The sequence below is a fragment of the Sinocyclocheilus rhinocerous genome, unplaced genomic scaffold (assembly GCF_001515625.1).
Source record: "Sinocyclocheilus rhinocerous isolate Xijiao unplaced genomic scaffold, SAMN03320098_v1.1 scaffold591, whole genome shotgun sequence".
Taxonomy (NCBI): Eukaryota; Metazoa; Chordata; class Actinopteri; order Cypriniformes; family Cyprinidae; genus Sinocyclocheilus; species Sinocyclocheilus rhinocerous.
The window spans coordinates 1,517,041-1,540,314 of NW_015641476.1; the positions used below are offsets into that span (position 1 = coordinate 1,517,041).

Genomic DNA, 23,274 nt, shown 5'->3' on the forward strand with positions numbered 1-23,274 from the left:
TGTACTGCAGCTGTCAGATTGTACACTGCTACAGAGGACGTGAAGTTAATAGAGTTACTGTTGTAAAACGTGCCATTAGTTGACGTCGTATTCGGTACACATTATATCTTGAAACCATTTAGTTTACCGTTTGTTCCACATATAGCCACTTGTTTTTTTGTTTTGTTTTTTGTGTGCCATCATTTCACGCGTAGGTAGCTATAGTAGGTTATAGTTCCGGCTTGGTAATTATAAGAAAATAAATAATGTTAGATTTATTTTAAATAGTTTTTGTTTCATTTTTCTTAGGACATGCTTTGCAATAAATAAATTAAACGTATATCATGGTGTACAGCCTCACGCGATTTATTCATGAAGTCGTCACTAGGTGGGGCTGGAGTATTCCTGTGGGTTTCAAGATGCTCGACAGGCTTGAGGGAGGCAAATCCATATCACTATAATAAGATTTATATTTTCATTTCCGTGAATAAGTAGGCTACTGATGATATGAGATCTTATAGTTTGTGCTAGAAAGATCTGCACAGGAGACAACAAAGCTGACACCAGGAACACATTCTTAGGATCCCTGTGGTCCTGATGCAACATCCTCTACTTTCGCTCTCGCTGTGTGTGTGTGTGTGTGTGTGTGTGTGTACAATAATATGATTACTTGTGAGCAGTGATGTAATGTAATTATCACATGGAGAACGAGCTATCAGTGCATTATCAGCTTTCACTCATCCACATCATCAGCTCTGTAACAATGTCCAAACGCTGGAGCGGTTCAAGTTTTTAATATAACAAACACTCAAGTTAAACAAAACAGATGACTGCACTTTGTAATTATTGGTGATTTGATCAGAATGATCTCTGTCCTTTCTTTCCATCTCTCTTTTTCCTCTGCACATACATAGTCACCTCGCATTAGTGTTCTTTATGCAGTCTCAATAATTCATTGATTTTCTCCTAGTTTACAAAATATTCCATGACAACCACGTTCCTTCTTTACTACTATAAGCATCTCTGTCTCTATGGCAACCTTCTTTGCTCTCTAAAGATTCAGAGAGAAAAGCTACAGGACAAAGAGTCCGAAAAAGAGAATGAGATGGAGAGAGCCAAGGCCAGGCGGATGTTCTGTTTGGATTGAACATCTCATACAGAATACAGGATGACAAATGAAAATTCTCTCTGTGTCTCTCTTTCAGGTTTTCAAGACGGACTATCTATCTATCTGTCTGTCTATCTGTCTGTCGATCTGTTTATCTAGGTGCAGGTTTTTGGAACAGATGTCAGTGTACAGGTACAATATAGCTACACTCAGTGTTGCTGCTGCCATTCCATGGTGTTGATAGACAGCGTATTTAGGAAGAGAGAGCATATTGCATTTCATTGGTTCAGGTAGGGTTGGTGGGTGGGGCTAGAATGCCCCAGTGACGACTGCGTCAGAATATGCGTCAAATTCTCATGTTTCAGAATAGTAACCTTCCTTGAGGGAGGGGGTAAATGGTGGAACTACTTCTCTGCTGCATGAATTTGATATCGCACTACTCAAAGTTTCTCTCTCTCTCTCTCTCTCTCTCTCTCACACACACACACACAAACCTTCTCACACACATTAGTACTCAAACTTGTAGTGGTATACTTCTCTTGCAGTATACAAGCCATGCAAGCAAGTGTGTGCGAGTTCTACCACAGCTCTCTGTCTGACCTTGATTTGTTCATTTAATCAGAGGACGACTACATCTCTTGGGTGCTGTAGCTGCGGAAACAGGTGTAAGTGTCTCCAGGTTCAGGATGACTCATCACATAGACATACAGCCACATTTATTCTTTTTTCTTTTCTTTTTTTTAATCATTCAAATACATGATCTTGTTCATTCAAACCTTTGTGTCTGTCTGTCAACAGGATCTATAGGACGCACACAAAAATAAACATCTATCTATCTATCTATCTGTCTGTCTGTCTGTCTGTCTATCTATGTCTGTTGGTCTGAGTCTCAATAGTATACAATGTATTGGTAGGCCAGCCTGTATCCACGCGTATGTGTTGTGTTAGATATGAATCAGTGTTGTTGTTGTTTCTCTCTCTCTCTCTCTCTAGAAAGGAGCATGACAGCTACTTTGATCAGTTAAGCATCTTTTCTGACTATCTGTCTTCCATATTTTCTCTCTCATTATCTTTCTTTCTGTTTATCACTCAGTCTGTTTCACAGACTTCATGCACCTTACCTCTTTTGTTGTTCTGCCCATTGAGTGACAGTTAGTTGGTTCATCCAGACTGCTGTATACTGAAATAATTGGCCAGAAAGTGCTTCTTAGTCCAGTCTACCTGTGAAGGAATGAGTGACAGTACAGCAAAGTGCCGTGAACATTTCTGCACATGATACTGGAATGGAAAGATGATTATCCACTGATCAAAACAACAGAAGGTAGAAACAGGAATGGAGGTGTAGCAGTACACTGTATGCTGGCCAGAAAAACAGAGTGTACTGAGTGAGAGCAAGTGCATGCTGCTAATGAGTCACCAACCACATCACCTCTGCGCTGCGTGAGTCACCTATAGGTACACTGATGAATGGATAGAGGCAGAGAAGAGCAGACAGATGAGATAGACAACAGGCAAAATAGATGAATAAAATAAAAGTTAAAGCGTATGTCAAACAAAGACACATCTCTATCAGGTTTATTCAGATTTCAGTTTTCTATGTCAGGACTCATTTAGGATGGAGCCTATGGAGAAATAAAACACCTTATTTTTTTCAGAGGCCCAAACTGAGCAAAACAATGTGGTGCAGCTGCTGATATTTATATGGCCAACAAGAAGGTATGAGATTCTGATAGCTTCTAATGTAAATTAATGAAACCTTTATAATAGAATACATACAGTACATAAAATGCATATAAATATCAGTTGTTACTCCATATCTCCCAGAAATATGTCTTAGTAAGATGGTATTTAAATGCTTAGTTTTATGATCAAAGCTTTTTCATTGCAGTACAGTGATGATTGAATGGTATAATAAACAGGTTTCATTTTTAGTTGCTTCAATTTCTTAAGTGGTCTTCTTGAAATATTAGTAACAATATAGAAGTTATTTTGTTTACTTTATAAAAGAATCAGTAAAAATTTCACAGCAAAAAGAAACATGAACAACAACCTTAAGGTGGAAGCTTTTAAAATTATACTAAAAGGCCTTTTACTTGCTAAAAAAGTATAAACTATAATTAAGATGATAGAAAGGTGTGTATTGTGTATAACAGGGATTTCAGCAACGTTTTGATCATGTTAATGACTTAGAAATTTGCGTATTATATATATGCGTATTATATATAATCAGTAGGCTTTGAGGGTTCATTTCAAAACATCAACACAGAGACAGAAATCAATTCAGAAATGATGGACCTCTGAAAATAAAGACCTTTAAAAATTGCCATTTCCACAACAGATATATCCAATTAAACACATTTAAAATATGCTTGGACTTGAACTTGGACTTAATATCTGTCCTGGGAGTTCAGGGCAAAAGGTGTTTGCAGACAAACACAGCCCACACCTCTTCACTTACTCTTGGTCATCATCAAATTTTCTAGCCCAAACTGCTACCAAACTGTCTTGTGCTGGTCCTTTGAAATCTGATTCCAGATCTAACAGCAGAACTAGTTAACTTAATTGCAGTGTCTTAACCCAGCTTTTTCTATATTTCATGTGACTATGTTAAATCATAAAAAGAGGAGTGTTAAGGACAAGCACTCTCCAGAGAGCTTTCTAAGATCTATGTTCACACTTGGAAGAGATTTTATTTTCACTTTTAGCTTTTACAGGGTGTGTAATTGAACACTCTTTCACTGTGAAACATGCATAGGCACAAACACGCATGGGAAGATGCGATTTAAAGAAATATTCCACAATGTGTGTGTGTGTGTGTGTGTTTATCCCATCAGTTAAAATAACATTAGTAAGAAAGCAGGTAGTCAGTTTATCAGTGCATTAGATAACAAAGTGCCATGAAGTAATTAATGATGACATCAAACCTGAAAAAACAGCAGGTGCCATAATGTGATCTCTTGCGTCCCGCAAAACATATTAAAGCGTTAAATGAATTATGACAGCATATTCGAATGAAGAAATACATGCAGGTGAATTTAAAAACAGAAAGATAATCTGAATTCATATATCTAAATATTATTACAAAATTAGGTGTATACTCAAGGTCATCAATCAGATAAAAGTGTGCACTCTTTCTAAATCTGTCTTTATAATATAATCTGGATAATAATATAATATATAAAATATAATTTAATCTTTCTATAAGCTGTCTTTCTCAGCTTCTTTCATCCTCTCTCTCTCTCTCTCTCTCTCTCACCTTCTCTCTGTCATCACTCTCTCTAATCTAAGAGCTTTACTTCCCCTCTGTCGCCTCTGTGTGACTAATCAAATCTGCAGAGGAGGTGTCTACACAACAGGAGTGAAATCAATAATCAGGCCCATGAGGTGGAGGAGCCAGTGCACCATGTGTGCTTGTGTGTGTTTTTGTGTGTGTATCTATATTAATGCAACAGTGGGGAGAAAACAAACTAAACATAAACAATAAAAAATACCTATGAAGCACATACAATTTAATTGTATAATCTAACATAATTGTGTTTATTTATATTATTTAAATTATGTTTATAAATGTAGAAATATCTACATATATATTCTAAATAATATATAAATAATAAATAAATATATAAATATAATTTTGAAGTAGAATTTATTTATTTAATTTTTATTCATCCTTTCAGAATGCTCTGCTCTCTCTTGGAGACCATTTTCAGTTTTTCTGTGTTTTGTTCTTGATAAAAATCTAGCTTTTTTCACTGATGTTTCTGTACATGCATGTTGGCAGGAGTCCTTGCCGCTGTATGACTGAAGTCTGTATGTCGACGTCTTAATGGGATCTCAAGCCCTCTTGAGGCCTGTCTCTCTCTCTCTATTTTAATGAGATTTTACAGCCAGCCTGTGTCCCCCTGTCATGCTGCAACAGGGGTCTGACGGGGAACAAAGGAGTCCTCATGGCTGTGAGCATGGGGCACACATCTCCCACTCCTCTCTTTCCCTCTGTTTCCTCTCTCTCTCTGTCTCTTTTCCTCCCTCTTTCCCCCCTCACTCTGTTGGTTTCCATCTGGTGAAGGGGTATTGTGAGAGCTGAGTAAATAAAGCTCAGTCTGGCAGCATTGACACACACACACACACACACACACACTCATACCCACCACCACGCACAAAGAATGACTCCACTAATTGATTTCTAATTCTCTCACTGTCGTTCGTTTTTGCAATTCTGTCTTTTAAGCAAGAAAAAGTTATCTTGTTATGACTGCAACTAAAAAATATCTGAATATTTGCTCTAGTATGGAAACAAGTAAAACATTTGTGACCCTGGACCACAAAACCAGTCTTAAGTCGCTGGGCTATGTAAATCTCAATTTCGACAAATTTACCCTTATGACTGGTTTTGTGGTCCAGGGTCATATTTGTTTTGCATCTGCAGTTTTATGGTGCTTTCAAACATTAAGAATTTTACAACCGTTTGAAAACATACATGAGGTGTACAGTGTTGCATGAAAGATTACAGATTTGCACAACATAATGCCCATTTCCTATGTACTGTCTCCACTAGATGTGTCTTGCCCCTCTGTGGGACACACGTCTCATTGTGGACTGGTAGCCAGCTCGGCTTAAAGGTCAGGTTTCTCCCCTGAGTCCCTCAGTCACTCTCTCCTCTGTGTCACTCAGTCTGACATTCAGATGATGCTGAGGAGCACCACTGCATATTATGTATAAATGCTAAATGTACCACATCAATTAACAGCCCATATTAGAGTTAGGGTTAAAAGTGTGTTTGTTTGTTTGTTTTAGTATTTGGCTAATATTTAATTGTGCATGCCCATTTCATAAATTCATATTTCATATTTTTTTTATATATTTAGATTACTGTAAATTTGCGTTTTAATAATCTCGAACTCACTTAAAATCAATCTAATAATCACTTAAATTAATATTTAAAAAAGACTAATAATTTAATAACATTAATAAATGCCTTTAGTGAATTAATATTATTTTTTTTAACTCTGGATTTTAATATTTTGATGCCTAAATTAACGTGTAGCATGTAAAACAATTGATTTTAATAATACAATAATATTATTAATAAAATATTAATAATGACTGCTTATCAACTATCAGCCATAATGGAAAATATTTATTGTTTCATCATTATTGGCCAGAATATAGATATACAGTATATATATTAATATCCCTAATTTATGTACTGTGCAGACTGCAGTGAATAGAAACAGGATCATTGATAATCTTAGGTTATGCTTTCAGTCTTGCTAGAAGCTTCAAGACTTCTACTGTTGAAGATGAATTTAAATGCATACAAATCGATGAAAAAAAATAGTGGATTAAAATGAAAAAAAAAAAATCTGTAACAGAAATGAAGAGATGTATCTGTTAAATTCTGTCACAGCAGAAGATATACATTCCTTCAGCAGCTGTAATGGCTTGCCCTTCCTGTATCACAAGCAAGATTTTTCCCCACCCACACGATTTCCTCTTCCAGCACCTGAAACAAGACGTGAATTTTGATTACAGGAAGTGAGTATGAGACGTTGAGACAGTTTCACTTGTCTTTAGGGATTGAAGTAGTGATAAACATCACATATCACTCGCCACTTAAACTTAAACAACAGCTACATAAAAAATCCTTTCCAAACGCTTATATGCTCCGCTGTTGGAATAGACAAGAATTGAATGACAATGTGGAATAATTGATGAGGAAACTGAGAGCTGGGCCAGTGGGGGAAGGGTCTTATTCGGTTTTAATATGAGATCTCATTCATTCACTGTTTTTCCCTCTCACACATGAGATGGATTACATAGACATCCACCCTCACCTCTCCCTCCTTCTCCCAACGGAGAACGAAACACTGGATACGCCAACCAGTCGCCTGCCCCTGTCCATGAGGGGATCAGGAGATATTTATGGGTTGATGCGAGCCTTCAGGGCCTTCATGCAGGCCCCTGTCATCAAAGAGTGATTTCAGTCTCACTACACCACCCCTCCACGCCCCAAGAGACCACTGCAACACCTGCCCCAAACGCCTCCATGCACAAGCGCCTCCACCCACCAACAAAAACACATACATGAGCAAAAAACACACAGGCTTACAATGATGCTTCGAAATAATTATTTAAAAGTCCTAATAGAAAGATTGCTATTATGCCAGTACAGTCTGTGTGCTCTCTTATCTTTCTTCTCAGTGTGACATTAGACGGATATAACTGAGAAGCTTGAATGAACACCAAGTGAGGAGGGTGTGGACTGCAATCTGTGCTGGACATCCGTGACGGTTACCGCTGACAGAACCAGAGTAAACACATGTAATAGGGTCACAAGTGACAGGCTCATTGTGGTTGTCTAATTAGCAAAAGCAATAGCTCAACATGGAAGCCGCTAACCAGGTTGTCAAGAAGAAGTCTACATTTTAAAATGATTTCATTATTCTAGAAGTTAATGGTTATTATTATTTAAAAAGTTACTATTACTATTAAGTTATTTATCTAACTATTAAAACTGCTGCTACTCTTCCTTTGTGGTTCTATTTGTGGTATTCTTAGTTATCATGGTGGTGTGTTTTAAATCAGTATTTCTGTAAAAATAGTAACCTGCACATCTTTGTGGTATTTAGGCAAAACCTTACTTAGAACAATTACACATCCACACTCAATTGACAAGCTTTCAATTACGTTCACCCGAGTGTGAACATGTTTCTTCAGTCAATCTGATATTGTAAATCAGCCGCTGAAAGAAAGGTTATCCAATTAGTAACTGACTTACACATTGTAACAGAGAGAAAGGGCAAAGCTGGACATCGTCCAGACTGTGACCGTTCCCTCCGGCGGGACAGGAGCTTGACTTTGACTGCCCTACTGAATGCACGGGGCCACTCGGCTGTGTTCCAGGTTGTGGAGGATGTTTGTGTCATCTGAACATTATAGATAGATAGATAGATAGATAGATAGATAGAAAATAGATAGATAGAAAATACTGCCAAGGTCACAACCTCTAAAGCTAGTGAAGCCAGTGTCTGCCAGTCTCTGGCAGGTGAGTGTCTCATTTGCACCTCTCTTACTGTGTGTTCTGCGGGGATGCGGTTCTGTCTGAATCTGCAGCACTATTTTGTGTGAGGACTGTTTTCTGTCTATCTATCTGAAAGAACAGGCACAGACACAAACAACAGGCCTAACCCTATTTTAGACAATATTTGTCAGACATAAAGATCAAATGTTTGAAGAGACGGTAACACTTTACAATAAGGTTCATTGGTTAACTACTTTAGTTAACATGAACTAAGCATGAACAATACTTCTACAGAAATTATTAATCTTTAGTTAATGTTAACTTCAACATTTACTAATGCATCAAAAGTTGTGTTTGTTAACATTAGTTAATGCACTGTGAAACAATGAACAACTGTATTTTCATTAACATTAACAAAGATGAAAAAATACAGTAATAATTGTATTGTTCATTGTTTGTTCATGTTAGTTAATTCATTAACTAGCATTAACTAATGAAACCTTATTGTAAAGTGTTACCGAAGAGACTTTTTAATCAAGCACAATGGATGCTCCAAATTATGATTTTTTTTTTATGAAAAGAGATTTTAACTTAATACAATCATTAAAAAATAGTTTTGAAATATTTTTATTTGTTTGTTAACGATAAACAACCGCAGGAGGGCAGGTTTGTATTTAGGAGGGCAGTAGGTTTCCTGCACGAGAGACGAGTCTGAACACATCCTCTAAAGAGCTTCTAAGTGCAGCCCCTCTTTCCTGCCTTCATTAGGACGTTTGTGTGGTCAATAGGTTTTGCTGATCTCCAGGGACCCTTATATTGATTTTACTAGAGCAAGGAAAGGGCACAGAGATGCTATATGGGTGATGCATAACCAATGCCGGGGCTAAAAACTTAAGATATGATTTACAAACATGCAGCAGCTGGACAAAGTACTTTGTGTGCTTGAAGACTAATCAGAAACCAACATTGATTACAATACTGGCAGCAAATTTGACACAATTTTAAGCAGGGTGTCTTTGGCCTGCAAAGCTTAACAGAATCACAGTAAAACAACACAGACAAGTCAATTTTGTTATAATTTTTTATAAAAAAGGCTATATAGAGCATTTCAATTTCACATCAACATACTTCTCCATTTACAGTAACACAGCATAGGAAGCCATATATTTCACACTTCACTCTTAAGCAGAAAACAAGAATAAGGTACCTCAACATCATCAGGCAAATTACTGCATACCTTTACACACGATCCTTGTGTCACTGAATATTGCAACAGTAGTGGGAAAATGCAAGGAAAGAGTGAGACAAGGGAGCGCTTCTCTAGCCACAGACAAAACACAGACCAGAAACAAAGGGGAAGGACAAAAAGAGAGGATTAACGTAAAGGATACCCGACAATAACATACTCTCAAAAAGCAACCACTGGCAACCATACAGGACGACTACAGAGGTGCGGCCGCCTGCCGAGCTGAGGACCCCAGTAAGAGTTTCACACAGGAACCAGCTGCAGGCGGCACTTAAGAATCATTCTCTTCTGGTGAGTGGGTCCAGCGCATAAACTCTTCACAGTAAAGAGAGCTGCACTGGACTCTTGCTAAATCTAAATATATATTTTTTATATTTTAACAGTAAGTAGTTGTTTAATCTTTTCTCTTTTTTTTTTAATTGTCATCACAAAAACACTTAAACCAAAATGATTACAGTTAAATGTGCTAATGTGTTACATATTTTTGAATGAGTGACTGCTAAGTAACTGTTACCATAGATTTATTGCTTTGTACATTGAATATGGTTATTATCTGCTGCTAGGACTATACAAGCCCTTTTCACAGGTTCTTCCTTCTTTACTTAATGGAAACTTTTCCCTCCATCCCAGCTAAAATCCCACACAACAGGTTACCTTTGGTTAATTGTGCAAATAAATTGACACATATGTAACAGGTTAGTAAAGTAAAACAATATAGTAAAATAAAAAAAAACAGTTTTGACCCATGCATAACTAACATTCACAGATGTCAAAATGGCATGGAGTTAAAACAATGGCATGGAAATTAAAGAGTCCGTAGCCTTGACACACTGTGCTTTTGCTTTTTGTAGCTCTTGCAATTCCAATTATCTAAAATCGAACCCCTTCCCAAATTTCATCTATTACACCAAACACCAAATTGAACAGCACCATCCAAAATATATATATATATATATATTTACGGATACGATTGAAACAACCTGCTGAGCTTGAGAAACACTTTTGTTGCTTTTATCTAAATAACTGTGCTTTTTTCTCTGCTGTGTCAAAGACCAAATTCCTCTTTAATCTCTCAAAAACATGACTTAAACGATGGACGAGTAACACATCATGAGGTATACACAAACTCGCTTTGTTGTGCTGTTAAATTACATTGTACAGCTCTCTCAGTGCAATCAGAAAAAAGACAGTGGAAACCAGTTGCTTGGTTGGAATTCTCTACAGCAGTATTTCTCCATGAATGACTCCAGACAGGTTCATTGTTTGAGCCTCGCTTCTGACTAACTCGAGTTGACTGACTAACTCTACAGGCTTCTCTATGTTGAAAAGGCTCAGAATAATGGGGTGAAAAACTCGGGTTTCACAATATTACACATGATTGCACACTTGAAATAAAGTTACTCTGTTTTAATACATAGAACATTTACAGTCTGCCAATTTTGATATGTAATATCTCCTTTGTATAATTGACTCATTTAAATTTATATTTAAATGTAGGATTTGATCATTTAAATTTGTGCAAACATACATCAATTTATAGGTTTGTTTTACATGTTCATCGATAACCTTTTTTTCTAAACTCACAGACACTACAAAATCTACAGTGTGGGCATATATTTTTTATCCTGTGCTGTTTGTACAGTGGCTCCAAAAAGTATCTGGACGCTTAAGTTACACTTAAAAATGTAGAAATGTCATTGCCTTAGATTAGATAACAAAAAAAGCTAAATTTTTAAATACTAAACATTTTACAAAAACAAGTTGGTTATATTCAATTATATAATGATATATAACTACATACATATATTTCAAAATGAGGACACTTCAATTGGACACTTCATACATCCACTAAATTAAAGCAGAGAAAGACAAATTGCAGATTTTTTGCAGATTACACTTGAATTTTCTTATTTAATGCAATGGAATTTATACACTTTTAGTTGTGACTTGTGTCCAAGTGTATCCAAATACTTTTTTGTTCCACTGTATGCTTCTGTAGAGCTGTGTGCATCGTGTGTGTGTGTGTGTGTGTGTGTGTGGTCTAGGAGTAATCCCCACCGTGCCTGTATCCGTAACCCCCTTCCTCCACACCTTCCTGTACATATTCCTCTCGTTTATCCCATCCTTCTGCCCATCCACCGTTCAACTGCGTAGTGGCACCGTAGGTCTTGGCTGGACCTCCCAGAGCACCGTAGCTGTGGGTGATGTCCCCAGTTTCCCCAGCCAGCTCATCTTCATCAATGAAGCCACACTTTTCTTCACTGGTCTGCTCTGGATCTGCCCACGGCTGCTTCTCCCCCGAGGCGAAGATGCCATAGAAGATTACACCGCCATAATGCACCATGGAAGCGATAAGAAAAACATACTGCCACTCTTCTCGGGTCTGAAAGGAAAAAAGAGTTGTCAGGAATTCATTGACATAAAGAAATATCCTGGGAGCTGCAAGAAAAACGCATAAAATAAACATTGGCTTAATGCTGGTAAATCTGAGCACTTTTGGCAATGAATAAAAGGTAGGGAGAGAGATCTGAAAATCTGTCACACAAAACCTTTTGAAATCACAATATTATTTATATTTCAGGTATAATAATATAGGAAAAAAATCAAGATATCAATTATGCTGTGATTCTCAAACCACGCAAGTGTCACAACTCAACCTTCTAATCTACCATGGGGCAACATCTTTCATTTAAATTATGATCCATCCAATCCAAACATATAGTACTGAGAATTCAAAAGAAAATCCAAGGTGGTCTTACCTTGTGTTTGGTCATGGCACCCACAATAAGAGGGCACACCATTCCTGACAGAGTTCCCACTCCATTAGAGATTCCCATGAGGATACTGGCATAGCGAGGAGCGATGTCTAAATGATTGACATTGAAACCTGATGGACAATAAAGGTATACATTACATTAACAGCAGACACAATGTAAATAACTTTGTAAAAGATTACACTTTTTTCTCTTTTTGGCACTGAATTAATTACAACAAACCATGGTTACTATTGTTCACTAAAACAAAAAAACAAAAAAGCATTTTTATTACTTAAAATAAAATAAACATTTAAAAAAACTTTATTTATATTAAAAACAAAACTCGTTTTATTTCTGCATTTTGGTTTTGTTTATTTTCAAATACTAAAATAACTATTGAACAAATTAAAAATAAATTGAATAAACTAAAACTTAATATAAACTACAACATTAAAAAATCTAATAAAAATGACAAAAATACACTAACCCTATCCCAAAATTAATAAAACTTAAACTAAAATTTAAATAAAATCTAATTTAAAATATTAACAAAACTATAACAGTATATCAATGACACTAAAATAACACTCCAACAAACAACATTACAGAATGACATTTTTAAATCACTGAATTCCTCGGGTATAATCTACACATTTTGGTTCTGCAGCAAGAGTGCACATTTTTCAGTATCTCTAACATGATGTTGGAGATCCAGACTAAAAATAGAAAGAGCAGCCATCTTGTAGAGCGGAGGAGTCTCTAGCCCCTCCCTCACTGCTCTTTCTGTCTAGATGTGCTGCCTGTGAGGCTGCTCTCAGGGGACAGTGTGTATGAATTATTTAAAAAGTCCAGCAGAACAACCTATTCCTTCCAAGCTGCAGCAGAGGAACAGCATTTTGAGTGATAAAAGGAAAACATGGTATTTAGTCAGAAATAAGTCATTATTTGCTGTGTTTTCTTGTCATTGTGTATAAAAATCACGTTTGCAAGGCAAAATATTAAATCAGACATATTGTTTCCCCAAAGACTTGCCTGATATTGCAAATCCACTGAAGCCAACAGCCAACACAAGAAACGAAATGGCCACTCCTTTACTATGCGAGTAACCAACCACCAACAATAGAGTGGCCTCCATCCCAAAGCCTATAAAAGATAATCAACTCACTAAGCTAAAATGGACAATTACATGACTATTATTATGACTATTAATATTTAGTTTGAAGATTTATTCTCATTCATTCCTTTAACAATCCTAGCTTACGTGGATTTAACCAGAATTCAGTCTTACAGGAGCTATATTATTCTGTGTGTAGGCTGCTCTCACCTCCGCAGTTCATGATCTTCCGAACTGTGGTAGTAGACAGGATGTTTTTGCTACGAAGGAAATCAGCTAACTGTCCCCCAATGGGTACGATAATGGTCATCACCAGATGGGGCAAGGCTGACAGCATGCCAACCTGAATAAGACAGCAGCCGACAGGCTCAGAAGCATCTTATTGAAAACACTGCAGAAAGCATTAACCATTGACCAATGTTAGTTAATACTGTGGCAAATTAGGATGTGGTTAAACCACAGAAAAGAGAAAAAAAAAAGTCCATTTAAAATCTAATTCAAAACATTTCACTTAATAACAATTTTAGTAAATACTGGATAAATCTGATAAATAAATGTCTTGCAAAAAATAAAGCATATTGACATGCAACATCATATGTAAGGCATCACCATTGGTGTGTTAATACTACAACTAGATGTAAAGACATGATTGAAGGTTTAACTATAGGAAGTGAGAAAACAAGAGCAAAATGAGATGCAAGCACAGACTTAAATCACCAATAAGTGATTAATGAATAATTCATTATGAACTATTCACAATGAATAATTCATCAACCTATTTCAGACCTTAGGGAATGACAAAGGTCACCCATTTACTGATGCACACTGGAATTATAGACAAAAATCATATGCAACTTAGACACGAAGGCTAGCCATTTTGACCCAAATAAAGCTTGATTGCTGATTAAGTAATTATTAGTTATTTGGTCAATTATTAGGTTTGTATAAAACAAATACCAGTTTAAATGCAAACAATATGAAAGGTAAACTGCAATTACCTTGCTAATCTCAAAGCCGAACACCTCCTCAAAGTATGCAGGCTGGCTGATGAGCAGCAAGTAGAAGGTCCAACTCCTGCAGAAGTTGGCCACAATGATTGCATAGACAGGCATGGATGTGAAAAACTGCCTCCAAGGTGTCTTGAATTTCTGTAAGACAAAGGAGTATTGCAGCATGTTACAATAATACCAATACTGCTAATGATTTTATTTGTCATGTCTTGATTCTGCAAGCAGGAATGAACATTTTTGATTCTTAGTCAGTACTGATGTTCCCTGAGACCGCATGGCATTTACACCGAAGAAGACCAAAGAACTGCGCATGCACTGAGATAAAATGGCTGTCTGATATTTTATAAGCTTATAGACTTCTCTGATATGCCTTTGTTGGTTCTTTAAACTCACAGATTTCATTAAATGTCCTCCTATAACACCATGGTGACAAAATCAACCTTTAGTGACCTGTAGTGACACTGCATATATCAGCCTCTGTCTCAAAATCCATACGACTGCAATAAGTCACATATTTGGCTATGTCTAATATTTACAAAATAACTATATACTTAGAAGTGTGATCACCAAAGAAATATGACTTTTGTCTTCTCATTGTTTTCAAGACATCCTGACAAAATTTACTCTGTGCTTTCATTTACCCTCTATGAAATCTCAAATTCAGCTTTATGATTTTAAAATACAGCAATGTCTTGTTCACAGTAACTGCAACTGATGGCAAAAAAAGAGAGATTAAAATCAATCAGAAAGAGAACCAGGGGTTTGTTTTAGCTCCCAATCTTAAAGTTGCCCTATAGCATTATTTTCTAAATGAATAATATAGATCTTATTGTGAACAATTCTTCTGTGCATGTTTAATTTTTTTATAATCAAAATGCCATAACTGGACTGTCTGCTGAAAATGACAGACTTCTCTCTGTTGACACTTAAAGGACTTTTCCAATCATTTAGCCCCCTTATACTACATCCCTGCAAGCCTGTGTTATATCTGCCTCCATTTTTGAAAGCAACACCCACATCTCAAAATCCAATCAACAACAGATGCATAGAACGAAATATTTTTTGATAATCAGTTACACTTAGATGTACATCAGAATACAGAATAAAAGATTTTGGAAGGACAACCTTCCAAGGCACAAGCAAGTGAAGTAGCTTTGTGTCAACAAACAGCAAGCAACAAATGAGCATTAGAATTATAGATAATTATAGAGTGGCGATTAATTATAGGTTTGGGTGAGAGGGGATGTTATGCCGTTAGTCAAAACATCTCTTAAGAAAGGAATTGAATCCTACAATCAAGCATTTTCTTCTGAGATATCCAACCCCACTACATCCCTGAGATTACATCCCTATCAAGAGTGGAGCAAGATTATGTTTGTGGTCACTCACTTCTGCAGGACCTATGAGCTTAGCGCTCTCGCCGATACTCTCCTCAATGTAGCAGCGTTCTTCAGCTGTGATGGTGGGATGTCCAGCTGGGCTCTCATATGACACAAGGATCCAGAACATATACCAGAAAATCCCAACACAGCCTAAAGGGAAACAAACAATTCTTAAGACGTTGGTCTTATAAGAAAACATCATAAAAGAAGCAGACAGGAAGAATGAAATATGAAAACTGAATATGAAAACTCCTCATATAACTAACTAGATTACAATTCATTGCTTTCCAGACAGCACTAATTCTTGGCCCAGTGACAGGCCGATTTAGTGTCAGCACAGAGGATAGACACATGACAGAATCAGAGGAAAAATCAATACCTAGCATCAGTGAGTTAATCCATACTACACTTCCTAAAATACACTCATCAAGACCGTTAAGCACACTCACACAATGACAGCTTACACCATAACCACGGCTCATACAGTACATGCACAAACCACTCTTACCATAGACATAGAAAACAGATGACCAGCCAGTGTACTGCACCAAGATCCCAGCTAAAGGCATGGCAATGACAGCTCCAGCATAGGAACCTACAGATGAGAAGAAGAGGAGTTCAAATTGATAAAAAAAACTACACGGGAAAATATATTTTTAAATATAAATTCTTGCGGATAAAAAACAAATGTATCTTTAAATTTTAACATGCACACAATAAGGTATAGCAATTAAACAAATACAATGACATTGGTTTTCTTTATTATTCACTAATCTATTTTGCTTTTAAGAGAATAAAGATGGAAATTACCACAGAAGGAGGTTGTGGCTAGACGGCTTCTTTCCAGTGGAGGAGCCCACTTACTCCAGATCCCATGACAGGCTGGGTAGGTCACACCCTAGAAAACAATAATACTACACATCAGCTCTATATCACAAAGAAATGTGCTGAGACAAAAAGTTTTGATTAAATATATTGTTCAGCAAAAGTTTGAGTTACAGTACACTGCATACATCTATTTAATTGCAAATGAATATTTCAAAATAGAAAAATGAATATAATATTGTTGACATGATGGAAGTAATCTAGTTGTCTATTTCACACACATAGGCACAAGCGCCTCTAAAGATCAATACATATGTACTAAAGACAAAGCCTGGGTTATTATTCTCACAGAAATATCCTCAGGTCATAACTGCTTGTTACAGGACTTTGGGCTTTTCCCAGGAAGATTTTTTTTTTAAAGAAATTATCTATTATCAAGTGACCAAATGTTAGATAAATACTTATAGAGGGTTATGGTATTAGATCGCTATTAGCAAACAAGTATTTACAATTGAGAGAAAACGTCTCAGGTTACATATGTAACCATGGTTCCCTGAGTAGGGTACTTTCTTACCTCTACAAGCCCTTGTAATATCCTGACAAATAAGACGCAACCATAGTGAGCACGTGCAGCTGAGGGGATGAACATATTCAGTGCGGATGTGAGGAGAATGGCTGCGCCAAAAACCCTGAATAATAGATGGAAACATGGTTAAATTATAGACCATTAGGCTATAGAATGAAGAAAAAGAAAACAAATTGTGCAGCCTATTCATTTAGCTCCCGCTCTAACATTTTAGTTAGACATGTTTTTTATCGCTGAGAGAAAAGTATCAATAATTTCTTCATACTCACACTATTACAATCAAAATATAATACACAATTCAAATATAAGATTTCTGCGACCTGTTCTTAAGAAAAACAACAATAGCAACAAGAATATTGCCTTCGGTCGCGCGGGGTGATGCCAGCACTGCCATAGAGGAAATATGGCCTTCCATTTATTTCCAATTTTCCTCCCTTCTTGTAGAGCTCGAGACCCTCTCACCTCTCTCCCACCGGCACTCGCTAATCGGATTGAGGGAGTTCTCCAGCACGAGACTCGCTGATTCTATTAGATCTCAATCACGTCGACCAATAGCCGAAATATGAACTGAAAACTGTTGTATAATTTCAGCAACGTCAATTAAATCAAAGATTTGAAGTAAGTTAACAGACTTATAGCCTAATTGCACAGCATTTTATTAAAGGGTAGTTTCTTGACAGCGTTCATTTATTGCTGGCCAGCCATAAAAAAGATGTTTTAGTGAGCACAGATTGTGTAAACACCTCCAGTTTACGAAATGGCAGTTTTATTTTTTGATAAATTGTTGTATGATAAATGAGGTACAGCCACACCCTCTGGCAACATGTCCGGGGCTGGTTGCCATGCCCCCCTCATTGAGCAGATTAGACACGGCTCCCCCCGGGATCTCATTAACAGGTGGAGAATGCCCCACAGACCCACTCCCACAGTCTAATCCTACAAACTCACAGGACGGGTCAGCGTTCACTCTGCCACTCACACAACACTGGAAACACACGCAGGCTGATCAACCATAACAATAAACTCTCTCTCTCTCTCTTTCTCTCGCTCTCTCTCTCCCTTTCCCCTTTGAACAAGTAAAAATAGTATTCCAAAGGTTTATATTATATTATATTAGCCTATATATTGGAATGATAAAATCACAACAGTTATGTCTCATATGCCTTTGACCATGGCCTTCAAATAAGAACGTGAGATAAGCAAGTTAATAGACGTTTCCCAAAAAGATCGTTCTCTTTTGTTCGTTTTTCTGACTAAATAAACTCGATAGGCCTATAAACTGCAATAATGCATACAATAAAGTTATGTAAAATAACTCGTAATGAAATTAATTTCACAAGAAATGTGTAACCTTAAGAGTCTTTACTAAACAAATAAATAAAATTTAGTTGAACTTCTGCTAAATTAGCTCCTCCCATCATCCAATTTTTCTTCCAATGACAGGTCCATTCGCCACTATGAATAATCATCCCTTGTATAACACAGCATGGTACGCCATGCAAGCTTACTGTGTTGAACTCAAACCAAATGAAGAACGCACCACGTGTCTCTGTACAGACAATATTTGCAGATCGAATTTGGAAATACGAAGTCGGCCGTGACTATCGCTGTAATCCTCCGCTGTAAGTTTATTTCGAATATTTATTATCGTCTTACATTAATTCTCAGTTTACATTAAATAATACATTCAACTTCTCAGAAAGAGAACATGAAGTTTCATTTCTGACGAACACTTGGAGATGCGGGCGAGTTTCTCCCTTACGCCCATTTGAACTTGCCAGCTCCTGTAACAATAAGCGATTTACCTGCCGGTTTTAAAAACGTGCGTGACACCATCTTTAAATAACGTACGACGTAAATTGCATATATTTGCAACATTAGGGACAAAAAATCTGTAAGAAACTAATTTAACATCTATATTAGCCTATATAAACAAAATATCATTATAGAATATTTATGATTCGTGATTTTTAATGATTTACTTAATGTTCTATCGTTAACATTAGGTAGCTATTTTTAGCTACTATTTTCTATTGCAATGTGGGAAATTCTATAAACCAAGTGGGATTTTAAAGGCGATTATTTATTGTAGCATTATGAGCTAATAATAGCCTAATAATAATAATAATAATAATAATAATAATAATAATCTGAATTAATAAATAAATTATTATATTTCTAGGGCTTTACCTGTTTGCCGCCAATCTAGAAGAAATGTATCCTCCAGGAATTTGCGTCACAATATAACCCCAGAAAAATGAGCCATGAATCATTCCAACTGTTTCCGGGTCCCAGTTGAATTTTGCCTTCTAAGGGAGAGAAACAACAGAAAATATCAGGTTGCTAATCCTATCTGTGAAAGGCTAGGGACAATTGAAAATGTGAATATCCTTAAGCTAACTCTTATTTTTCAGAGCTGTAGCAAACAAAATATTGATTATTGTGCACACAAAAAATAAAATGACAAGAGCGCAGGATTACTTTCCAGCTGAAGAGTTAATCAATTTGAGGCTGATGACATTCAAGTAACCAAGGTCAATTTTTTTTGCATGAGTAGCCTACTTGTTTTCAATATTTTCCAAGCTAGCAATGGGTCATCCACTAAGCCTCTTTCCAACAAAAACAAGTCATTGTGCTTTTAAATTCTGTCCCTTTTTATTTTCCATAAGACAGAGTAGAAGGTGCATGCGTGTCTATGTGTATGTGTGTGTGTGCACGCTCTTGAGGGGTGTGTGGGGGTGTCACGAAGCTGACGTGCACATATAAAATCCAAGCGTGACTCGCGCACAAACCTCTTTGATGACGATCTTCCCGTTCAGGTGAATGGTGCTGTTGTTCACCATGCTCACTATGGCCACGCCTAAGTTGCACCGAATACCGAAGGAGATACAGAACCCGAGGCCGCTCATTATGGCGATGATGTAGCGGCGCGGAAGTCCAAAGCACGTGCAGTCGCACAAAGGTGCCTTTTTCTCGTTGATCTGGGTAGGCCGTCCATCCTCGGTCAGTTCAATGTTCTCGCCAGGTTTTTGCCGCTTTTCTAACACTCTGCATCAGTCAGAAGATAATTGTCAGACTCCTTGTACACTAACAGCATAACGACTACAATCCTGAATGGATTTCATTCACCTTTAGTACTGAAGTCAAACGAATCAAGAATTCATTTGAACTTTTAATTCAATTTACATTCCCACTAGTAGCCTACTCTAAGCTGCACGGACAGATTCAGACAATTGAAATGGCCTACAGAAAGAGTTCTTTCTTTTTTTTCACCACAAAGATTTTTGTTAACTCCACATATAGGCTTCGTGTGCTGCTGTAAAGCGCGCTGTACCGCATTGCAGCATTCCCTTCACCTTCACCTTATTTACATTCATACAGGTTTAAGGTCCACTGATATTCACGAACTTCACTACGTTACTAATATTATTAGCCTATACCAGAGCCGTAAGGAGAGTTATTTGCGTACAGTTATTTACTATTAGATAATGAAAGCATATTGTATCAAGATAAATTCTGTAATTTGATGTGCAAAATGTATAGCCTATAAATTTTTTATATAAAAAATTAAATTTCATTTCAGGCATATGACATTTTTATTTCATAAATCACATTTGCAAATGTGACGGGAATAAAATGCATTTTATTTTGTGATCTTTTGAAAATACAAAATACATAAAATGCACATTAACTGCATTATAATTGTCAATTCCGTTTTTAATCTCAGATGACAAATAAAAGACAATGTCCTAATATTTTGGAAAATAATCAGAGACTACAAAATGTCTATAAGCAAACGAAAAAAAAAACGAAAAGATGAGGAGATATTTATTAAAGGTAGTGCTCGGGGGAAAGCAAACGAAAAGATGAGGAGATGTTTATTAAAGGTAGTGCTCGGGGGGAAAAGGTATTTTCAGTTTCGAAAGAAAAATTCGTTCAGATGGTCGTGGCGGTCGATCTTTATTTATTTATTTATTTTTACTCTCCACATAGATTTCAAAGATTTTTTTACAAGACGCACAAAACGATTCAATATAAAGGAGCATCAAATCAACGTGAAATAAATATGTACAAACCAATTTTCTCGTATGATTTCAATCGCGGTCTTTTTTGCAGGTAGCCTATTACGGGAATAAGTGAATGGTCTCTAAAAAGGAAGGTGCACTCAAGGGAATCCTCTAATTGAAAGATTACTATTAAATCGAAAATGCATTTGAATCACCGGATTACAATGACAACCTTCAAGGATAGGAAAACTCGCATGCTTCCATCCCCTCCTGCCAAGATTATGCAGGATTACATAATTTTCTTCACGTCTTCATGAGGCGTGAAGCCAAAACCGACTGGGGAAACTCGTTACTGAATAGACAAAACTAGCTGCAAATTCGTGATTTTCTGTTCTGTTATAACAATAGTTCGCGTAAATCACACACGCACACACAAACTTAGGCCTATTATTTTTAAATGACTGAATCAGTTTTATAATGTTAAAATATCTTACTTGTGCACGTGCCCCAGTGTCTTCCCCGCTAGTTGCTTCAGCCCCTCTTTGCTGGGCATAAAACCAGGCTCCCTCAGAGTCTCCATGTCCAAATGTGATAATCCCTCGTTTTCCCGGTAATGTTAAAGTACCATGTCACAGTGTGAAATGACAGAGCATACCGGACCGATACCCAGCGGATCAGTGATTCAGTAAAACAGATGAGGAAAATTCACGACGGTGTTCACGGAGCGAAGAAAAAAAATCCGCCTACATACGAGAGATATCAGAAGTGGTCTGGCTCTGTCTACTCATAGTTATAAACTCATAAACTGCCCCGCGCGCGATAAGAGCACGCGATGCCATCTCAGATTTGAGTCAACGAATTTATGTTCGCTTCAAATTGACGGTGTTGAAAAAAAATCGGATTTATAAAAACGATGAAGGGTTAATTAAGAGGAAAAAAATTAAAAGGTGACCAATTCCTCGTCTCGTAACGTCAGTTTTTCGGTGCAAAGGGACAGTTAAGTAGCTTTAGAAAGAGGTGAATGGATTTCAGCACCAAGGTCAGCGACAGTCTCGCGTTCAGAGCAGCGCGAGCTCCCCCGCCACTCATTTACCAACTGCGCGAAGCGGATCACTCCCGTCAGAGTGCCAGCAGCGGTTCACTGCTTTGGGAGGGGTTAGAGAGGGCGGACAATGTTCACATTCCATTCACATTTTCTTTGATTTTGCCCTCAAATGATCTGAATTATGTTCCACGAGCGACAAATGATAGTTTTTCGATGCTTATATGACGGGCACGTGACCTGACATTCTAAGTTTCTACATTTGTGCTTTTATGCCTATTGCTTGTTTTCCTTCAAAGGCCGTGCAAGCCTCCTGGGGGCGGTGCTATGGAAACCGAATGAGGGGTGTTTCCCCGTGTGCTGGTGTGAAGGAAAGCGTATTAATAATTCATACATAGCTCACAGTCCCCCTCCCTCTTTCTGTAGCACTGTCCTTCACAGCAAAAATAAATAAATAAAAACTATTGTATGTACACGTACGCCGAATTCGAAGCAAATACAGTCCAGGTGCAAGCTATTATTAATTTGTCAGTTTCTTATGGTTGAGCATAATGAAGGGGATATTTTGATAAGATAATTTGATAATATCGTATTTTTTATTTTGATATCCTGCTAAATCACATACCTCTTTATAGGAAAGTACCTCTGCTCAGTTGCGAGGCTTTGCGTTCTTGAAAGCTTCCCACAACAGGTAGTCGAGAGCGCGTTTAGTGAAGCGCAGGCGCCCCCTTGTGTTCATGACCGTATTCGCAGAGGACGCCCAACAAGTGCTGAACACGTGTAATATACTTCAATCACTTTATTTTGGCACGTTCTCGTCGTTGGAGACAATACTTTCTTTTATAAACTTGATTCATGGTTATTCATAAACTTACTTTTTCTCACGGATTCATGCAACTTATTCTGTGAACATTTGTAGACCAAATAAATAAGACGACCAAAAAACAATATACACATACACGAGTATCATTAATACAGTTATTAAGGCAAATGCACGTGTGGCATGTTCTGAACACAAAAATATCCTAAACTAAGTGAAAAACTTTTTAAAATATTTTTTTTAGAATGAAATGATTGTCACGTTTAACTTCGGGTACATATATTATGCATTTTGTTTAGGATAAAACTTTGTTTACAAGTATAGTAACAATATTCAGAACATTTCTGTAAACTGTATTTGTATGATCCATAAAATATC

General features: G+C 37.0%; 1 protein-coding gene across 1 annotated transcript; it reads right to left on the reverse strand.

The window, feature by feature from the left end:
* Window positions 1-11,360: 11,360 nt before the first annotated feature.
* Window positions 11,361-22,113, reverse strand: LOC107755077 (vesicular glutamate transporter 2.1-like). Its single transcript, XM_016571732.1, has 12 exons — window positions 21,529-22,113; window positions 19,820-20,075; window positions 19,218-19,336; window positions 17,016-17,130; window positions 16,427-16,514; window positions 16,125-16,211; window positions 15,624-15,766; window positions 14,223-14,372; window positions 13,435-13,567; window positions 13,143-13,253; window positions 12,114-12,241; window positions 11,361-11,737 (listed from the first exon to the last, which is right to left on the reverse strand). The coding sequence occupies exons 1-12, from the start codon at window positions 21,612-21,614 to the stop codon at window positions 11,396-11,398; spliced, it is 1,758 nt and encodes a 585-aa protein (XP_016427218.1). The 5' UTR covers window positions 21,615-22,113; the 3' UTR covers window positions 11,361-11,395.
* Between the last annotated feature and the right edge of the window lie 1,161 nt (window positions 22,114-23,274).